The sequence below is a fragment of the Miniopterus schreibersii genome, assembly GCF_964146895.1.
Source record: "Miniopterus schreibersii genome assembly, chromosome: 13".
NCBI lineage: Eukaryota > Metazoa > Chordata > Mammalia > Chiroptera > Miniopteridae > Miniopterus > Miniopterus schreibersii.
In genome coordinates, this window is record NC_138113.1 from 51390557 (window position 1) to 51410776 (window position 20220).

The window sequence follows — 20220 nt, forward strand, 5'->3', positions numbered from 1 at the left end:
TTCTTTTGAAATATTTTGAAAAAATATGACATGCCTATTATCAAATGTTTTTCCTACTAATGAAGGCAGCACCCAAAATAATATTTATGCACCAAAAGCTGCTGTGATGGCTCAAAATTCTTAGAATGACTATTCTGGGTACGAGAAATAAATTACTTTCTTCTCAAAATTCTGTATTTTTTTAATTTCAAAGAAAATGTTAGCCCTGTGTAATGACGGCATTGCAAGTTTAAAATGTGCTTCTTTTCTTTCTGTTTTCTTTTTTGCAATAGGGCTACATGATGGAGAATCGAATCTCAGGCTTAAAATGTGACACAGACGTGTTTGTCACTTTTGAAGGTGACAATGTTGTTTTGCTGCAGGTAAGATTCAGGAAATGTTCATTCTTCTTAAACAGCATAAATTTCAAGAGTTATCCAGAAATCTGAAGAGTTTTATATGTTTTATCTTCATCTGATGTCTTCTTTTAATTGGCAGGTGTTTTCCTGCCAGGCACTTGATTTTTGCAGTAGTTGAACATGGATTAATTTTTTCTTTCCTCACTGACCTTTGATGCTGAATTCTACCTTTTTTGCTTTAAGAAAGCTACTTATGCATATTGAGTCAGATTCTTCTGCTGTGAGGGCTAGTCCCAAAGAGCGTGTAAGGCCTCAGAAGATGAACGGGGAAGATGTGAAGAGCAGATTTACAAAGGAAGGCAGTTGATCAGCCTCACCAGCGATTGCAGCAGTGCACGCGAAGGCATGTGTAGCACTGCTTTCTTTTCTCTATCAAATTGGCTCACATTTAAGAATGTATTGGAGGCCCTGTGCTGGTGAGAACAAAAGGGGGCACTTGTCCATGTTTCTCTTGGGCCTTGTAGGACTCTACTTCTGGGACTCTAAGGCAATTATCCTAAATACAGAGAAACTTGAGGGTACAAACGTTTTCATTAGTACATTATTTATTATAGCAATAATGTTGGAATCTACATTTTCAACAACAGGAAAATTATTATGTAAACCATGTTCTGGCCACTCACTGGGGAATTATATTGCCTTTAAAATTGTACTTACCAACATTTTATTACAGAAATCAAAACCTTAGGAAGTGGTAAGTAAAAGTGTATAAAGTTGTGTATAGAATGTGACCACAATTTGGCGTTTAAAAAGCATAGGGACTTAAGGTTCTGCTAAGGTGGAGTGGCCCCCTCCTCCCAGGGCCTACCTCTTAACAACGAAACACCCAGGATGAGACACAATAAACTAGCACAGAAAGATGCTGAGAGTGGGGAGAAGGGGGCAGGCTGCCTAAAGGAAGTCGCAGTCTGTTCTTTGAGGTTCCTTATTGCCTCCCTTAAATCCTAGACAGGGCATATGTGCCCTGAATCTCTCACAGGCACAGACAAAATGTGATCCAAGAAAACCCTGTTCTCCTAGTCAAAGGACAGGGAAGAGGGCGGCCTAGTGACAATACTCACTCTACATTGGTCACACACACACACACACACACACACCCCAATTTTAGCAGGCAGAAACTGATCTTCCCTCTGGCTTTCAATTTAAGGAAGCAGGCAGAAGCAGGCAGCAGGTATTGCAACCTTATTCACCTACCCGGTGGTGGTGTTGGGGCTGAGCAGGGAACGAACCTTCCATCCTCTGCCTGGTGGAGCGAGTGGAGCTCAGACTCTCCCCTCAGGGTAATGTCAGCAGGCCCATTGGTGAGCTCCGCCTTCACCTCTACCAATAGCAGTAAGAGCCAGTGAGCAGGGTCCAGTGGAGAGTTGAGGCCCAACCACCACCTGATGCCAACTAGACTGAACCAGGACGTGTGAGTCAGGACTGGTCACCACTCAGGTTACCCATCCTTGGTGTGGTGGGCCCACTGAGGAGCTGAAGCTACACACTCACACAGCAACAAGGAACCAAATCAGTGTGAAGCAGAACTAGCGGGAGCTTCGATCCCTTCTCTCCTCCCCATGCTAAAGGGGCCCCACGGGAGTTGAGCCTCCAGCCACACCTGGCAGTAATGGTGGAATAAGCTGGGGTAGTTAATGGTCCACTTTCCCCTTCCCTAGTTTTAGTAGGAGCCAGTGGAAGCTTGGCCTCTTCCCTCATCCAGAATCAGCTGAGAGGCAAGAAGAAGTGACAGGGAATAGAATCTGTAAAACTGAGGACCGAGAGATGGAGTTTACCCAGTCTGAACAGAGACAGTGAAAATGAGCAGTCCCGGGGGCCTTAGAACAGCTACCGAGAGCATGTGTATCGTAGAGCCTCACAAGGAGAGGGAAGATGAGCATGAACAAGTATTCAAGGAAATAATGCCCGAAAATGTCCCAAATTTGTTGACAGACAGGACATGGAAAATCCAAGGTGCTGAGCAAATCCCAAATAGGATAAACCCAAAGAAATTCACAACAGGATGCAACATAATTAAACTCCTAAAAGCTAAAAGCAAGGGGGAAAAAATCTCAAAAACAGACAGAGAAATGGGGCATTACTTTTAGGGAAACAGCAACTCAAATGACAGCAGATTTCTCACCTGACACCAGGGAGGCCAGGAGTAATTGACACCATTTTCAAGTACTGTAAGGAGAGGGCAGTCAACTGTAAATTCTACATCCAGTGGAAAAGAGTTCCAGGTTGAAAGGGAAATAAAGATATTATCAGATAAAGGGAAACTAAGAGAATTTGTTGCTAACCAATCTGCTCTTGAAGAATGAATAAAGGAAGTTCTCTAAACAGAAAAGGAAATGATAACAAAAGAAGGCTTGGAATTCCAAAGAGGAAAGAACTTTGGAATGTATAAAATAGGGGTAAATATAACACACTGTCCTTCTTGTCATGGGTTTTAGAAATCGTATTTGATGTTTGAAGCAGCAGTCATATTTCCTTTTGGTGCAGTGCTCAACGTGTATAGAGGAACTACTTCAGATAATTATATTTTTTTTAAAAGGAGAGTAAAACCACCTAAATGTAAGTGAAGTTTCTACACATCACACAGTGGTAAAGCATCAATACCACTAGTTACATACATACAAGTGCACATGCATGCCCATGCGTGTATACACACACACACACAGGTACACATAATGATACTTAGAGCAACCCCTAATAAAACTATACATAGTGATATACTGGGGGGAAAACCTGATAGAGATGAAAGGAGAAATAGACAAATCAATAATTATAGTTGAAGATTTCAACACATCCCCTCTCAGCTATTTGATAGAACTACTAGATAAAAAATCAGAAAGAACATGGAAGAACTGAACAACACAATTAACCAACAGGATCTAATGGAGACACAGTTGACCCTTGAGCAACGTGGGTTTGAGCTGTGCGGGTTCACTTATACATGGTCTTTTTTCAATTGATCTGCACAGTTCAAACCCCTGTTGTTCAAAGATCAACTGGCAGTTGGGAATTCATGTATGCATAGGGCTGACTATATGTGGATTTTCAGCTGTGTATGCAGTCAGTGCCCCTAACTTCTGCCTTGTTGAAGGTCAACTATGTAGAACACTATACCAAACAAAAGCAGAAGACACATGTTTTTAAGCACACTTGGAACATTGACCTAGATAGACCATATCCTGGGCCATGAAACAAACCTCAATAAATTTAAAAGAATTAGGTCACACGAAGCATGTTTTATTACCACAATGGAATGAAACTAGAAGTTAATAACAAAAAGACAAATGGAATATCTCCAAACACATGGAAATTAAACAACACACTTCTAAATAATCCATGTGCCAAAGAGGAAGTCTCAAAGGAAATTTTAAAAATATATAAAATGAATGCAAATGAAAATATAACATACCAAAATATGTGGGATGCAGATAAAGCAATGCTGATAGGAAAATGTAGAGCATTAAATGCTTACTTTAGAAGAAAGGCCTCAAATCAATAATCTATGTTCTTACCTCAAGAAAATAGAAAAAGTAGAGCAAAATAAACATAAACCAAGCATAAGAAAGAGAATAATAAAGAAAAGAGCATAAATTATTGAGGTTGAAAGCAGTAGTGAAAATCCATGACATAAAAAGCTGCTGCTTTGAAAAGAACTGATAAAATTGCTAACTCTAGCAAGAATGACAAAGATAAAAAATAAGATTCAACCAATATTAGGAACACTTCCTAACTCAGTTTTATGTAGCTAGTATTACTTGGATATCAAAACTAGACAGAACAAAAAAGGGGAAATTACATATCAATAACTCATATGAACTTAGATACAAAATTCCTCAACAACATTAGCAAATTTTATCTGGCAGTATATACATGAATGCTACATCATGGCCAAGTGCAATTCATTCCTGCTATGCAGAGCTGCTTCAACATTCAAAAAGCAATCAGTGTAATCCATCATTAACTGACTAAAGAAGAAAAAAAAATCACGATAATATTAGTTTACTTAGAAAAAAGCATTTGACAAAATCCAACAACAATTCATGACAAAAGCTCAGCAAACTAGAAATAGAGAAGAACTTGCTTGAGGATAAAAAGCATCTACAAAAAAATATAACATCATGCTTAATTATGAAACATTGAATGCTTTCTCCCTAAGATCAGGAACAGGTCAAGGATGTCCACTGGCATCACTCTTATTCAACAAAGGACTGGAAGTTATACATGCGATGAGTCGAGAAAAATAAATAAAAGACAAAGATTAGAAGGAAGAAATAAGAACTGTGCTTACTTGCATATTACAGCATTATTTACATAGAGAATTCAAGTAATTTACATAAAGACTCCTTAGAATTAACAAGTGAGTTCAGCAAGATTGCAGAATATAGTATCAACACACAAAAATTAATCACATTTCTATATACTAATAAGGAACATATGGAAACTGAAATTAAACTCAAAGTATCATTTATAATTGTTCAAAATAAAATAAAATACTTAGGTGTAAATCTAACAGACATGTGTAGGATCTGTATGCTGAAAATTACAAAATGCTGTTGAAAGAAATCAAAGAAGTCCTAAAGAAATGGTGATACATACTATATTCATGGATTCGACTACTCTGTATAGGAAATATGTCAGTTCTGCCCAAATTGATCTATAGATTTAATGAAATTTCTATCAAAATCACAACAAAGTATTTTGTAGACACAGACAAGCTTATTCAAAGACATTAAAATGACGAAATAAGCCCTGGCTGGTATGCTCAGTGGTTAGAGTGTTGGCCTGAGCACCAAAGGGTTGCCGCTTCAGTTCCAAGTCAAGGGTATGTACTTGGTTGTGGTGTGATCCCTGTCCCGCCCCCCTGGTTGGGGCACATGTAAGAGGCAAATAATCGATGTGTCTCTCTCACATCGATGTTTCTCTCTCTCTCTCCCCCTTTTCCTCCCTCCCTTCTACTCTTTCTGAAGAGCAATGGAGAAAAGAGCCTCAGGTGAGGATTAATAACAACAAAAAAAGATGAAATAGGAATTTTCTGTCATTTTCCTGCCAAAGAACATTAATTTTGACAATCACACATGGATGAGAGTGCCTTTGTGGAAGTCCGAGAGTGCAGTAAAGTTCCAGCACACTGTTGGGAGGGGGGGGGGGATCTATGATTGGACACACTGAAGAGGCAAAGAGAAACAGTTTCTCTTTACCTGCATCACTCCTCCCCCAAGGTGCATGGCTCATGGCTCAGTGACAAGAAGACCTCAACCTGTGATTTCTCCCATGGGGAAAATAGGAGCATGTGAGTGACCACCTGGCTTCCCCAGACCTGCAGGACACTGCTGTAGTAATCAAAACAGTCTGCTACTGGCATAAAAAGAGATGCATAGACCAACGGAACAGAATCAAATGCCAGAAAAAAATCCATGCCTGTATGGTCAACTAATATTTGACAAGCGAGCCAAGAACACTCAATGGGGAGAGGATAGTCTCTTCAATAAATGGTGCTGGGAAACCTATATAACCACATGTGGAAGAATGAAATTGCACCCCTATCGCACGCCACTCATAAAAATTAACTCGGAATGGATTAAAGACAAACATAAGAGCTAAACCATAAGTCTCCTAGAAGAAAACATAGGGTAAAATCTCTTTGGCGTTGGTTTTGGCAACAATTTGTGGATATGACACCCAAAACACAAGCAACAAAAGCAAACATGAACAAGTGGGACTACATCAAACAAGCTTCTCCGCAGCAAAGAAACAGCAGAATGAAAAGGCAACCTATGAAAAGGAAGAAAATATTTGCAAACCACCCATCTGGTAAAAGGTAATATTCAAAATATGCAGGGAACTCCTACAGCTCAAGAGCAAACAGTCAATCTGATTTTTAAAATGGGCAGATGACCCGAATAGACATTTTTCAAAGAAGACATACAAATGGTTAAGAGTTATGTTAAGAGATTCTCAACATTATGAATCACCAGGAAATGGTGAGATATCACCTCATACTGGTTAGAATGGCTGTTCTGAAGAGGGGGAGATAATGAGTGTTGGCCAGGATGCAGAGAAAAGGGAATCCTTGTGCGCTATTGGTGGGCATGTGAATTGGCACCGCCACTATGGAAAACACCATGGAGGCTCCTCAAAAAATTAAAAATTAAAAATACAACTACCATGTTACAGCAATCCCCACTTCTGAGTATTTATCCAAAGGAAAAGCAATCAGGATCTGAAAGAAATAGCTGCACCTCCATGTGCTTTGTAGCATTATGGACAGTAGCCATGACATGGAAACAACCTAAGTGTCCAGAGATGCATAAATGGGTAAAGAAAATGTGATATATATAAAGTAGAATATTACTTGGCAATTTAATTGAAGGCTATCCAGCCATTTGAGACAACATGGATGGGCCTTGAGGGCATTATACTAAGTGAAATAAGTCAGAGAATGACAGATACTGTATGGTGTCACTTATATGTGGAACATAAAAAAGCAGAGCTCGTGAGAACAGAGTGGAATGGTGATTGTCGGGGGGCTGGGGTGGGGATGGGGGACTTTGGTCAAAGGGTACAAACTTCCAGTTATAAGATGAATAAGTTCTGGGGATCTAATGTACAGCATGGTAACTATAGCTAACAATACTGTATTATATGCTTGAAAGTTGCCGAGAGAGTAGATCTTAAATGTTCTCACCACATTCAGACACAAAATTATAGAGATGGAGATCAGATCAGTGTTGCCAGGAGTGAGGGAGGGAAATGGGAGGGAAGTGGCTGTGGCTATAAAAAGGCAGCATGAGAGCCCTGGCTGGGTGGCTCAGTTAGTTGGAGCATCTTTCTGTACACCAAAAAGTTGTGGGTTCGATTCCTGGGCAGGGCACGTACCTAGGTTGTGGGTTCGATCTCCAGTTGGAGTGCATACAGGAGGCAACGGATCAATGTTTCTCTCTCTCTCTCTCTCCTTTTCTCTTTCTCTAAAAAACAAAAACAAAATAAAAAAACCTATATCCTTGGGTGAGGGTTTAAAATCAAGGCAGCAGGAGATATGCTTGGGATGGTGCTGTTATGTATTTGACTGTAGTGGTCACACAGGGCTACACATGTGATAACTTTGCATAGAAGTAAACACACACACATGCGTGTGCGCACACACACACCTGCATCTAAAACTGGCAAGAACTGAATAGGCCCCATGGATTTTACCAACACCATTTTCCTGGTTGTGATATTGCACTATAGTTATGCAAGATATCACTCTTGGGAGAAACTGGATAAAGGGCACGTGGGATTGCTGAATCGTTTCTTACAACTGCATGTGAATCTACAACTATATAAAAAGAAAAAGTTAAAAAAAAAGGCTATGCATGGATAACTTTAGAAGGACATGTCAAAGTATTAGATACAGTTATCTCTGTTGTAAGGTCTCGGGATGATTGAAAATTTTTTTATTGAAATGCATTTAAAAAAATTTATATATATATATATATATCTTTATTGATTTCAGAGAGAGGAAAAGAGAGGGAGAGAGAGACAGAAACGCCAATGATGCGAGAGTCATTGGAGATCGAGCCCACAACCTGGGCATGAGCCCTGACTGGGAATCAAACCTCGATCTCCTGGGTCCTAGGTCGACGCTCAACTGCTGAACTATGCCTGGCCGGGCGAAATGCATTTTTGTAGTAAGAATTTTTATAATGAAAAAATTGCTAACAGAGTAATGCAGATAATGGTATTCAGATATATAGTTTAGTCCATTGAAAACTAAAATGTAACGTGGTACTCAGTGACAGCTCTCCGCTGCCCACTTATTATTTTAACTTGTAGAGAAATCTATAGAAAAGTCCATGATTTGGGGAGAATTATTTAAGAAGCCATTTAATTTGGGTAGGTTAAAAACTGCCTGCTCTTTTGTCTCCCTTCTACTTCAATGCTGTTAAAAACAATGGTTAAGAATATTCACTAATTATGCCCAGACGGGCGTGGCTCAGCGGGTGAGCGTCAACCTGGGATCCAGGAGATCAGGGTTCGATTCCCAGTCAGGGCGCATGCCCGGGCTGCGGGCTCGATCCCCAGTCGGGGGCGAGCAAGAGGCAGCCGATCAATGACTCTCTCATCATTGATGTTTCTGTCTCTCCCTCTCCTTTCCTCTCTCTGAAATCAATAAAAGATATATCTAAAAAAAAAAATTCAGTAATTTAGACTGCACCAATTCACATTTCCCTCTTGGCTGGTGATCCAAGTGCGTGAGGTTTTTCAACAGCTTCCTCTTAGGGTGTGTATTTTAAACTCAAGCGTGCAGTCAGTGTCGCTTGGCTTTGAGGTTGTGATTCAGAGCTTTAATTGCAAGCTCCCTCTGTGGGCACCATGGAAGGGCCGTTCAATTTGGATGTGGGAGCGGCCACAGTTTCTCACCGAGAACCAAGTGAAGCATGTGGAGAAGCACGGACTGCTTGCTGTTTGTCTTGTGGATGGGAGCAGGGGCGGTGCAAAGGCAGGACTGACCTCGAGGAGGCAGTCGGATGGGGACACTGGGTCATCTACTCTGGAGGACTCGTGACAGCACAAGAGGGGCAGGCAGAGCCCATGTGCAGTGAGAACCCACACACGGGCTTCAGGGCCGAGGCTGAGGAAGAAGCCAGGAGGGGTCCAGTTTCACAGTCTGCCAGAAAGGAGGTCACCAAAGACCCTAGAACCAGGCTGTGTAGACCACCTTGGCCATTTTTGTAGACGGACATCTTTTCGACATGTGCTGGACAAATAGTACCTCGAGCCATGATGGAAGCTTATCAAGATCGGGAAACACTTATTTTATGTGATGTGGTATGTGTTTGGGGTCCCCAAGAGCACCTCGATTTGACAGTGCTGGAGGACTCGCAGGACTCAGTGTATAGTCATAATTCCGGTTGTGATTTGTTGTAGCAAACGGATAAAACACAGGATCAGCAAGGGGGAAAGGCAAAGGGGCAAAGACTGATGCAAACCAGGAGTGCATGTGCCCCTCCCACTGGAGTCCCACCGGGCTGGCTTGCTCTCCGTGGAGGGCTGGTGACAGCACCTGGGAAGTCTTACCGGGAGGGCTCATTAGAGACTCAGCACGAAGGCTTTTTCTCTTTTTACTTTATTTTTATTGTTGACACTACTACAGATGTCCCCATATTCTTGGGCACCCTCTGCCTTGAATGTATCAAAATTCCACTTTCAGAAGGAAAACAGGTGGTGGCAAAAGCCATAGTGTTTGCACAAGCAGTTCAGGCACAGCGAGCCACACTGACCAGCCAGGGAGTGCCGGGCACCCTCCCCAGCCAAGCTCCCAGGTGCCGCCAGGGCCACTGGCAAGCAGGCTGCTTCTGGGGATAATCTCGGGCCTGCTGCGCTCACTCTCTCCTGCGGGTCCTGTCCTAAGACCAGGCAGATGCCCTTCCTGACTTACTGCTAAGAGGAGGGAGGGTGAAAGGTGGTGGCGGGTGGTGGGGCGGCCCCAGGGCATCCAGACCGAGAAGGGGAGCTACTTAGACACTGCAGCACGAACGAAGGACTAGAGACCAGGGGAGGACTTCTGCTCAGGGTGATGGCGTGAACCCCACACTGCTCCTCCCTCTTCTAAACCCTGTGAAAGAGCTGGAAGAAAGGATAGAAGGGGCCAGTCCTCAGGGGCACTGGCGGTGGGAGAGGGGCCACCAGGAACCAGGAGTCTGACAGATTTCTGGAGAACAGAAAGCCAATGGGATGGACTTGATGGATCGACCCAGTGGGCACGGCTGAGGTGGGAGCTGTTTCCTGCGGATGTCTCTGGAGAGACCCTGGGTCGCAGGGATTGAGCTGGAGCGGGATTTGGGCAGAGAGCAGGCATTTCTGTGAAGGCCCCTGTCCGCAGAATGGCTGCCTCCCACATCAGTGCACTTGACCGGCTCAGGAAACCACCCTGGGAAGGACACTGGACAGCCTGCCCGGGGAAGGCTTGGTCTCCTGGGGCGAGAACCCAAGACCCCTGAGTACATTAGCCTTGGAGGAGGGTCACCCTTCTGCTTGCCCATTGCCGACACCCCCGAACAGGAAACCTATCGGTCGACATGCCCTGCTGTGCCCCAGAGCTTTTAGGCTGTGGCACCCTCAGGCCCGCGGGGAAGGTGGCGCTGGCTGCCCGCACTGGCCGGCTGGCTTTCCACTTGAGCGCTGGAGGCTGCCCGTCCTGGGGCGCTTCCCTTTCCTGGGCTGGATTCGCTTTGATCGCCGTTACTGAAGTAGAGATGGGAATTCCAGGAGGCCGGGGGACAGAACTGGCCAGAGTTTCACGTACTCTGTATCAGCACCTGCCCTTTCACTCCTCTGCCTGAGGGTGAGACCCCGGCGATTGTGAGGGCACCGGGACTGCTAGCGGTGCGCGCAAAGCAGGCGCGTCCTGGAGTCTCCGCGGGCTTCACATAGCTCCCTTCCAGCAAGACGCAAGGTCTCCTGACCCCTTCATTATTTCTCCGGGGCAGAGGTTGGAGCCCTGGGTGAAATTTAATCATATCCTCTACCAAATCCAATTACTGCCCACACCCATGAAATCCCATTTTCACTCTCTTTTGCTTCATTAGAGATTCACCGAGACAGGAGCCTTCGTAATCCACTTGGGCAGGTTTCCTGAAGAGTATTTGGCAGAGCCTGCAAGCATGGCTCCTGCCCCTGCAAGGAGAGCCAGTACAATATGCAGAAACACCAATGACCCCCAGCCCGGGGTGCTTCAGGACGGGCAGGTGTCCGGCTTCCTGCAGGAAAGCTGATTCCCTGGGGATTTCAGGTCCCCCAAGGTATTTTTCCCCTGGATTTTCAGAGATTCTGGGTTTGTTCTTTTTTATTTCCAACTTTTACTGTGGAGATTTTCAAACAAATTTCAAGAGAAAAATGGAAAGCCTGGTACAATAACACAAGAATATTTCCACTTCCAAGTGTTAATACTTCACTGTATTGAAACGCCCTCTCTAACCATTTGAAAATAAATTGTGGATATTCGACACATCACCTTAAAAACATCAACATTCATTGTCTATGATAAGGACATTTTTTTACATAAGCACAATGCCATCATCGTACTTAAGCAAACAAATAGTAGTTCCACAGTATTACCTAACGAGGATGATCGGACTCTTAAGGACAGTCAACAGCATGAGAAAGAAGGCACTAGGTAAACAAACAGCCACAGGCACTGGAGGAAGCAAAACAGAGAAACTAAAACTAATCGGCATCCCTAGAGATGTTTATTCATAAAAGAGGAACAGCCTGCTATGAACAACCGACATTCAGAGAACTGTAGTTCATTAAGCCCTAGTAACCACAGTGCAGAGAATATAATAAATTAAAATATGATTCACAAAATTTTCAAAATCCAATATAAGGGCTAAAGGATAAATTTGAGGAAACATCTCAGAATGAAGATCTAAGAAACCCAGTGAAGAGAAGTCAAAGGGAAATGCTAAGAGATACGGATGATCAACCCAGGAAATCGATAACATTCCTGAAAGATGGAACAGGGACCACAGAGAGGCAGACAAAAGCAGAGAAGTAAAAGAGAATTTTCCAGATCTGAAGAAAGGCGTACAAGTCTTGAGTTGGCAGGAGCCACTGGAAAAGGTCAGAACCTGAAAAGATCACCAAGTAAGGACAAAGAGAGGGCACCCAGACATTAGACTGAAAAAGCATTCCTAAGAAAGGGATTGACCGTAGCTCTCTGAGCAGCTGTGATGGAGCTGGAACAGCACTTCCCCGCTCTAACGCACCCGCCCATCCCCGGGTGTCTTGTTCTCACTCGGATTCAGGGACTCTGCATTTCTTCCGAGCTCCTGGGTGATGCCGAGACTGTTGTCTGCGAGCCACACTTTGAATGGAAAGGGTCTAGAGTAGAATGGAACAATGCCTTTGGACTTGAGAAGAAAGTTATCTTAAATGTAAAACTTTATAGCTGGCCAAATTATTATTTTTTTTAACCCTCACCCGAGGACATTTTTTCCATTGCTTTTCAGAGAGAGTTGAAGGGAGGGAGGGAAAGAGGGAGCGAGAGGGAGAAACATTGATGTGAGAGAGACACATAGATTGGTTGCCTCCCTCGCTGGGACTGGGGATCACAGGGATTGAGCCTGCAACTGAGGTACATGCCCTTGGCTGGAATTAAACCTGGGGCCCTTCAGTCCAAATACAGCTGGCCAAATTATTGATTAAATATGTGGTGAAATAAAGACAGGTCTTCAAATGCTCAATAAATGTATGTGCCATGCACTTTCTGAAAAGTATTACTGTAGGTGAACTGCAGGAAAGCATGAAAAGAATTAAGAATTGGAAGACATGTATGCTTTCTGGAGCTAACCAAGAGGAGAATGTTTAATGAAATACCTGGGTTGCAATGGCGTGGCTAGTGAGGGACACGATTCGTCCAAATTGGAACAGGAAGTCAGAGGAATCAAAAGGACTTCAAGAAGGAAGTGATTTTGGTTCAAAATAAGATAATTAAAAAGCAGGAAGACCTTAGTGATGTGATGGAAAAGGCATATGTTTCTTCTTGAAACAAAGGGGGGAAAGTGCATTAAGACTCTGGGAAAAACACAACCACTCAGGAAGAGCACGGTCTGTATATGAAGCAAACTGGAGCAGGACGGGCAGTCTGGCTGACCTTGACACTGGACGCTCCAGCTTCTAGCAGAACAAAAGCCCCTTGAGAATCGTTGTTCCTGGGGCTGCAGGTTTGGGTAGGAAACTTCCACTTTTTATTTAAGACCATTTAATGTGGCTTGAATTTTAAAAATCAAGTGTACATAAAACCAGTGAAAAATAGTCCCTCCTTTAAATATAAAAGCTGAGGGAAGGAAGAGAGGAATGAAGGGTAACAAAGAAAGGAAGAAGCTCCCCCACATACACACCTCACTCTCCAGCTCTGGTGCTCCCCCACCCCCACTGGGGAGAGTTCACCTTCTCCCGGGTAAGCAGGACTCAGGTCCCGGGATGGAGCGTGGCATAGGGCGAGGACAGGACCTGGACCCTCAGCTGGAGAACCTGGACTCTGTCCTGTCCTGGAAGGAACCAGGCGGTAGACCTGAAGGAACCCCAGCCTCCTGGCAGCCACCAGAGTCAGTAGGTGGAAAAGTCAGAAGGCCAGGAGCAGAAAAGTGCAGATGGTCCTGAAACGGGGGGCGAGGGGGCAGGTTGGGTGAACTCTGTTGCAGCACCAAGGTGTGGTGCGTCAGCCCTAAAGGGCCTGGGATCCGATGGCCAAGACGGGTGTGAGGGGCAGTGGGACGGGGTGATGGGGTCACGGGCGTGGATGACAGCTCTGCTGACAAGGAGGGTCAGTCCCACCTCTTCTGAGGACCTCTTCTGAGAGAGCAGGGCAGGCAGGCTGAGGGCTGACTCTCCCAGCAGAATTAGGAGAGATGGTTTCAGGGATCTGCCCCCAAGACCAACAGATGGGGATTTACACCCAGAATCACCCTCCGTGACGGCAGGAAATTTGGAGGGAGGTGTGTGGTATGAGATCCAAGAGGCCTGCCTGGTGAGGGCTGTGGGGGCCATGGCAGAGCAGCCAGGCCTGGGCTGGGACTGAGTCTGAGTCTAGGGAACAGTGTGGTGCCCAGGCCAGGCTGGTGGCATTGGAAATGGAGTAAGGAGGGCAGCTTGAAGATCCGTTTAGGGGACAGAATTGACGTGAAGCATTTACAAATGTGGTCATTTGGGGGACTTGGAGGGACTTTGGGATGAGGCACTTGTAGGAAAGCCGACCCAGGCTGTGTGAACAGAGATCTGTTTTTCTCTCTGACACACAACACTGGCACCAGGTTTCCAAAACCAGAGGTTGTAGCATCAAAGTTTGCAAAGCTCTCCTCTGGACTCCACGTGTGAGCCTTTTGGAGAAAGGGAGCCTCCTGGCCTGGGGACACTGTTGATCTTTACTTCTCTGTGCCCCACAGTGGCGTTGTCTTCAGTTTCTGTTGGGCAAGATGGATTTTGACATTGTTTTCCAATTTGGAATCTAGAGTTCTTTACAGGAATGTGTTGATTGTTTGTTTTAATTCCAATGCTGATTTAAACAGAAATCGTCTAAGTGCGTTGTGCAGGTTATCTGGGTGACAGCCATACAACCAGGGACCGCTCTGGTTCCAGCTCTGATGCGGCTGGATGGAGGGTTTCACAGGCCTTCAGAGACCAGAGGAGAAGGGCCTCCTCCCCCAGCCTCAGTGGCCCGGGCAGAGCCCACCCAAAGGACCACATCCAGGCTACACACCCCCGCCTGCCACATGTTATTGGGGCTGTCGATTTGGATCTTTTGGTTTTGTAGCTTTGCTTGTTTTCTATTTCATTGTTTATAGTTGAACAAGAGCTCTAAACATAAGGTGTTTATATCTAGTTTTATGTTTGCACATGTTTAAGTAACATTATAATTTGAAATGACTTAAGTCAACACTGGGGGCTAAGGGGCAGTTTTTCCTCAGAGGGGTTTGTTCATTGGTCGAGTTAGAGAAAACTTTATATGATTTCTTTTCTAACGTTCTCCCCACTGCCCTCTATTTTGCACACTCACATCTATTCCAGTGACACTGGACACTGCTGTTATTGTTGGGACTTGAGTTGCAGGAACGGCCTGACATGTTCATGCACTGCATGGAAACTTCTGGAACAGGGGTGGGGGAGTGGGGACGGAAGGCCATGGTGGGAGCAGGGGAGTGAGCAACCTGCGCCACCGGCCACAGAGGTCCTGGGCTTCGGAAGGTGGACAGATCAGCTTTGGGGGGGGTTCAGCTTAGACCGAGCTGCTCGTGGGGTTACCACTCAGAACACGGTGGCTGTGGAATCCCGAGCAGCACGGCCTAAACCATAAGAACCCCTGTGGTCCCCCACGGTGACCCTGTGCCTGGCTCAGGGGCTGCCTTCCCTCCCAACCCCAGCCTCGTCCCCGCATTTAACTCCATAACATGGGCGTGGTTCATGGTGTCTCGTTAGCACCTTATTGGAAACCCTTCCTGGAGCCCCAGCTGGTTCCTCCAGGTCCCACGAGCCAGGGCTATTCCCTTTGCTGATGGCCCAGCTGCGTGGGAGCTGGAGGTGGGCACCGGGCACTTTCCCTCTATAGAGAGAAGGTATGGGCCAGAAAGAAAAGTGTGTGGGACATGGGGTCGTGGCAGCTAGGAGCGGACAGCTGACCAATGCTGTCCCACAGGGTTAGGGTGCTCCTGAGCTGGGCCCCACTATTGAGGGTGAGCTGGGCCAGTCACAGATGGCTTATCTATCGGAGTAGACAACAGGGAGACGGTGGAGACGAGGGTCAGACTTCACTCCTAGATCCTCAAAGTGACCGTGAAACTCTTGGCCTGACCTCGTACGCCCTCAGCTGTGCCGTGGCCTTGTCTGCACTGCGCAGGACCCTGTGATTCCTCCCACTGAGTGCTCTGCACACAGTAGGGCCTCACTCAAGGCTACATCCTGCTGTTCCTTAACCTCCATTTGATTCCAGGCTCCCTGGTCAGTGTACTCACTGTCTCACCCCCTCATGCCCAGTACAGCTCTTGGTCTGTGTGGCATGACAGGCTGGTTGCCAGACACTGGGTTCAGTCCCTACTCTGGCATGCGGCAGCCTGGGCGAGGTCTTTGTCTCCCTGAGCCCCTTCCCACATCTCTAAATAGGGTAATAACTCATGAGGGTTAAGTGAGAGACACAAAGTGTTAACCACAGTTATTGGTACAGGCACACCTTGTTTTATTGTGGTTCACTTTATTGTACTTCTTAGATGTTGCATTTTTTTACAAATTGAAAGAAAGGCCCATCCGCCACACCCCAACAAAAATATAATTCGCTTTACTGCAAAACTCGTTTTATTGCGGTGGTCTGGAACCAAACCCGCCGTGTCTCCGAGGCATGCCTGTACACATAATGAAAAATTCAGTATCCTTCACCTGTTGCTAGTGTCATGCAGGGCACATAATAGATGCTCATTAAATGCATAGTGGATCCATGTGGTGCAAGGGGCCTGGTTTGGCCTGGACCGTGAGGGGCTTTCCTTGTAGCTGTGGGCAGTGTTTCCAGAAGCAAGGTCTTGGTCAGGATGGAGGCAGAAAGCAGGGCTGTAGCCAGCACCAGAGCGGAAGGTTGAGTGAAATCTTGGAAGGAGAGCAAGGCTCAGGTAGGGGCTGTGTGAGCCTGGGTCCCAGCAGCCCAGGATGAGGGCCACCACGTCTATGGCAAGAGGAGGCCTGATTCCATGTGGGCCAGGTACATGGACTGAGGGCCTTCTGGTGGTTGACAGATACCTTTTGAGCAAATATGAAGGGCGGGAGAGAGAGAGGGAGAGAGGGAGAGAGAAGCCTTCCCTGACCATCATAGAAAAGGGTCTATTTTTGACTTGCTGTGCTTCTGTGCTAGATGCCCTGAGTGTCGTGTATGTGCCCCTGCTGATCTCTCCTATCAGATTGTTAGCCCCAGAGGAACAGAAGTTTCTTAGTCTCCTTTCTAATCCACACTGTACTCAATATAGACAGTGGATGCCTTGCACAGAGTAGGTGCTCCATAAATGTGAGTTTAATGAAGGAAGGAAAACACAGATGCACTTTATTTTCTTTTGGGAAGAGACATTGGGAAAATAGATTAAATCTGATCCAGACTTAACTAAACAAACAAAAAACTAACCACTCTTAAGCGCAGTTAAGCAGTGCATGAGTTTTTGCAGGGGTTAAATCTCTGCTTTGGACAGGATGGACACATCCATCCTCTTAAACAAAATTCAGATTCACGTTTAAGGCCCAGCAATTACTCAGAGCATGGTGTGTGTTGGTTTATGCGTTAAAGTGGCATTTTCTCCTCAACTCTCCTTCCTTCCCTCCCTCCCTCCTTCCCTCCTCTCCCCTCCCCTCTCTCTTTCATTCATTTCTTTTAGTCAGGCAATTTTTAAAAATCCTCCTCAAAGAATCTTATTTTGATGTGATGCTGAGCATCTAACAGGTGAACGTTAGAATGCTTGGTGGTCAATCATGGCCTTTTCTCCAACCTTACACCTTGGTGACAGCCTGGACTGCCTCAGGAACCAAGGGCGGCCAGAGGTGGTTGTAATAAAAATGCAAAACGTGCCAGGTACATTCATGTCTGGTGGTCCTGCTGGAATCCTGGGGCCAGGACCAGCTTCCTGGGGTGAAAGCTGGACAGTTGTACGGGTCCTCGTGTTCGGAAGGGCCCCGATTGGTTTAATGCTCTCCTCTCACCATCTTGAAATTTTTAATAACTTTTTAACATTTTCCTTTTGCACTGGGCCCCAAATTTTGTAGCCAGTCCTGCTAGGGCAGGATTTGGAACCCCCAATGCTGTAAGTGCCGCCACTTTGAGAGACTCCGTCACCCTACATGGCACAAACCTGAGTGCATCCCCACCGCCTGGCTTGCCCTTGTTGCAGAGTGGGTGACGTCTGGTGGCTTTTCCTTACACACCTGTTTTCTAACCTGATTGGCTCTAAGTGTTTCTGCCTTGACACGAGACCCTACTTTTTATACTTTTTAATCCAAGTTTCCCTGAGCCCGCCATAAAGCAGTGGGATACTTCATGTGTAGAAATACTAGTTGCTTCGTAGATGCCTTGAAAAGCCATTCGACCTACAAGCTAACTCTTCTCGATGTTACCTAACGGCCATTGCCTGATACATGTGATATTCATTATGAACGAAGGCTTGTGATGTCATCTTTTCGCACAACTGCCTAGACTCAGAGTTTCCGAGGCTGTGGAATAGCTTGAGTCCAGCTGCAGGTGGATCTTTGTTGACAGGGAAGGCTGTCGCTGTTCTGACCGCTCAGTCCCCAGAGTCCCCTGAAGCGAGGGCCCGTGAACAGGTGCGCCACCGCTGCGTCGCCAGGGACTGAGCAGGTGCTCAGGCGAAGATAAAGCCCAGGAACAGTCACCTGAAATAAGTAATGTCATGCGTCATCTTAGGAGAATCTGGTGTAAGGATTCAGAACCCCAGGCTCCAATAAGGGCATAATTACGTGTATTACAAAAAACAATATTTCACGTTACAGGATGATCTACTTTTCAGTTCATTTAAAAATAATAAGATCTTCTCCACTATAACTGGACCATTCAATGCATAAAAAATTTTATTGAATTTCTTGTTTTTCTTGAAATTTTTATTAAAATTTTTAATGTTGACCTTATTGCAGGTGTCCCCCTCCCCCCCTTTTGCCCACCTCCCCTTACCCCCAGCTCCCCATCCCTTGGCCTTCACCAAAGTACCGTCTGTGTCCATGGAGTACGCATATTTGTTCTTAGCGCTATTGTTATGTGAGAGATCACTTTGAGGATAATCTGGGTAACGATTAGACAAAAAGACCTCTCTGTGCTATTTTAATTTTTTCAAACTTTTTTGGGGGTCTATAATTATTTTAAAATAGAAAGTTAGAAAATGTATACGTGTATATGTGTGTGTATATTGTACATTAGCATATAGCACAGCATATTAGTATTAGTAGGCAGTAGATATGTTGTGTATATACGCACACATGGTACATTGTAACGTGGCTGGGATCACATCTGAGAGGTGGAATGCTCTCATCTTCGTTGCACGCCCGGTAGAGAAGGTCACGGATCTGTCTCTGTCTTTCCCTGGTCATTTATCACATGAAATATTGGATCTAGAGAGTGTAACTCCCAAACCTCGTGGTAGCTGATGGCTTCAATCATTTAATCTTTCACCAAGGGGGCGTCAGCAGCAGAAAATAAACTCATTTTTAAAATCATATTGTCTCGTCTCACGACCTAGAAAAGTGAGAAAATGCCAAAAGCGAGGCGCAGAGAAGAGAGGTAAAGGGCAAAGACATCTGCTTCTGTTTCTGCTGCGTTGAGCACCCGGACTGGGTGGTTACGTCCTTGTCATTTTGATTCTTGTCAGAGTGAGTTCCTTTGCCCTGAGAACTCAGGTTGCGTAAACCAGAGAGGTGGACGTAGGGAGCATGTCGGAAGGAAGTCCAGGACTTGGGCCGACTGGATGAGACCCTGAAAGCAGGCAGGGGACCTGCTCATCCCCGCGCTCAGGAAAGGCCCTGGGCCCTCTGCGCGGGGCCCTCGGTGGGCAGACTCGGACCTCCTGGCGCTCGCCTTCCCGGCAGCAGGACAGAGGCCACCAGACAGCTGGCCGTGCTCTGCGTCACCAGGTAGCAAAGGATGCCGAGAGGAAAGCGAAGAGAGGTGAAGGTGTGCAGCTGAAGAGAAGGCAACGTTTGATTCTTGGGGTGATACTGCCCTTCGACCAAGGGGGAGCTGGGGGTGCAGCCGTCATGAACTCAGTAGGTTAGAGAAGCGAAGAGCGCACGCGGTCAGCCTAGAGCCGCGTCAGCGCGAGGAAGCTGGTTGCTGTGTCTTGTAATTTGAATTCTAGTTAAAGTTAGCCCATTTCCCCCCACTTTTTCTTCCGCTGGAAGTGTTTTGATTTTCACCCTTAGTTTGTATAGCAGCAGCCGCAAAAATGTGCCTGTCCTTTGACCCCTAACACAATGATTCTTAAACATGTTGGACCTGGTGCCCTGTATTTTATTTATTAATCCTAACCCAAGGACATGTTCATTGATTTTGAGGGAGGGGAAGGGGGAGAGAGGAAGAGAGAAGGAGAGAGAGGGAGAGAGGGAGAGAAACATCAATGTGAGAGAGAAACATCCGGACCTGGACTAGGGATCGAACCTGCAACTTAGGTATGTGCCCTGACTGAGAATTGAACCTGTGATCCTTTGGTATACGGGACAACTCTCCAACTGAGCCATACCAGTCAGGGCCGATGCCCTCTTTTTTATAAAAATATTTTGTTACGCCTCTTTTACTATCCTGAAATGAAATCATAGA

At 45.7% G+C, this 20220-nt stretch overlaps 1 protein-coding gene across 2 annotated transcripts in view; it reads left to right on the forward strand.

The window, feature by feature from the left end:
- ACOXL (acyl-CoA oxidase like) overlaps positions 1 to 20220 on the forward strand; it is a 272425-nt gene that overhangs the window by 155526 nt on the left and 96679 nt on the right. For both annotated transcript variants that reach the window (XM_081156817.1, XM_081156818.1), the window contains exon 13: positions 273 to 362. In XM_081156817.1, the coding sequence (XP_081012943.1) occupies positions 273 to 362 (90 nt within the window). The remainder of the gene's footprint in view (positions 1 to 272; positions 363 to 20220) is intronic.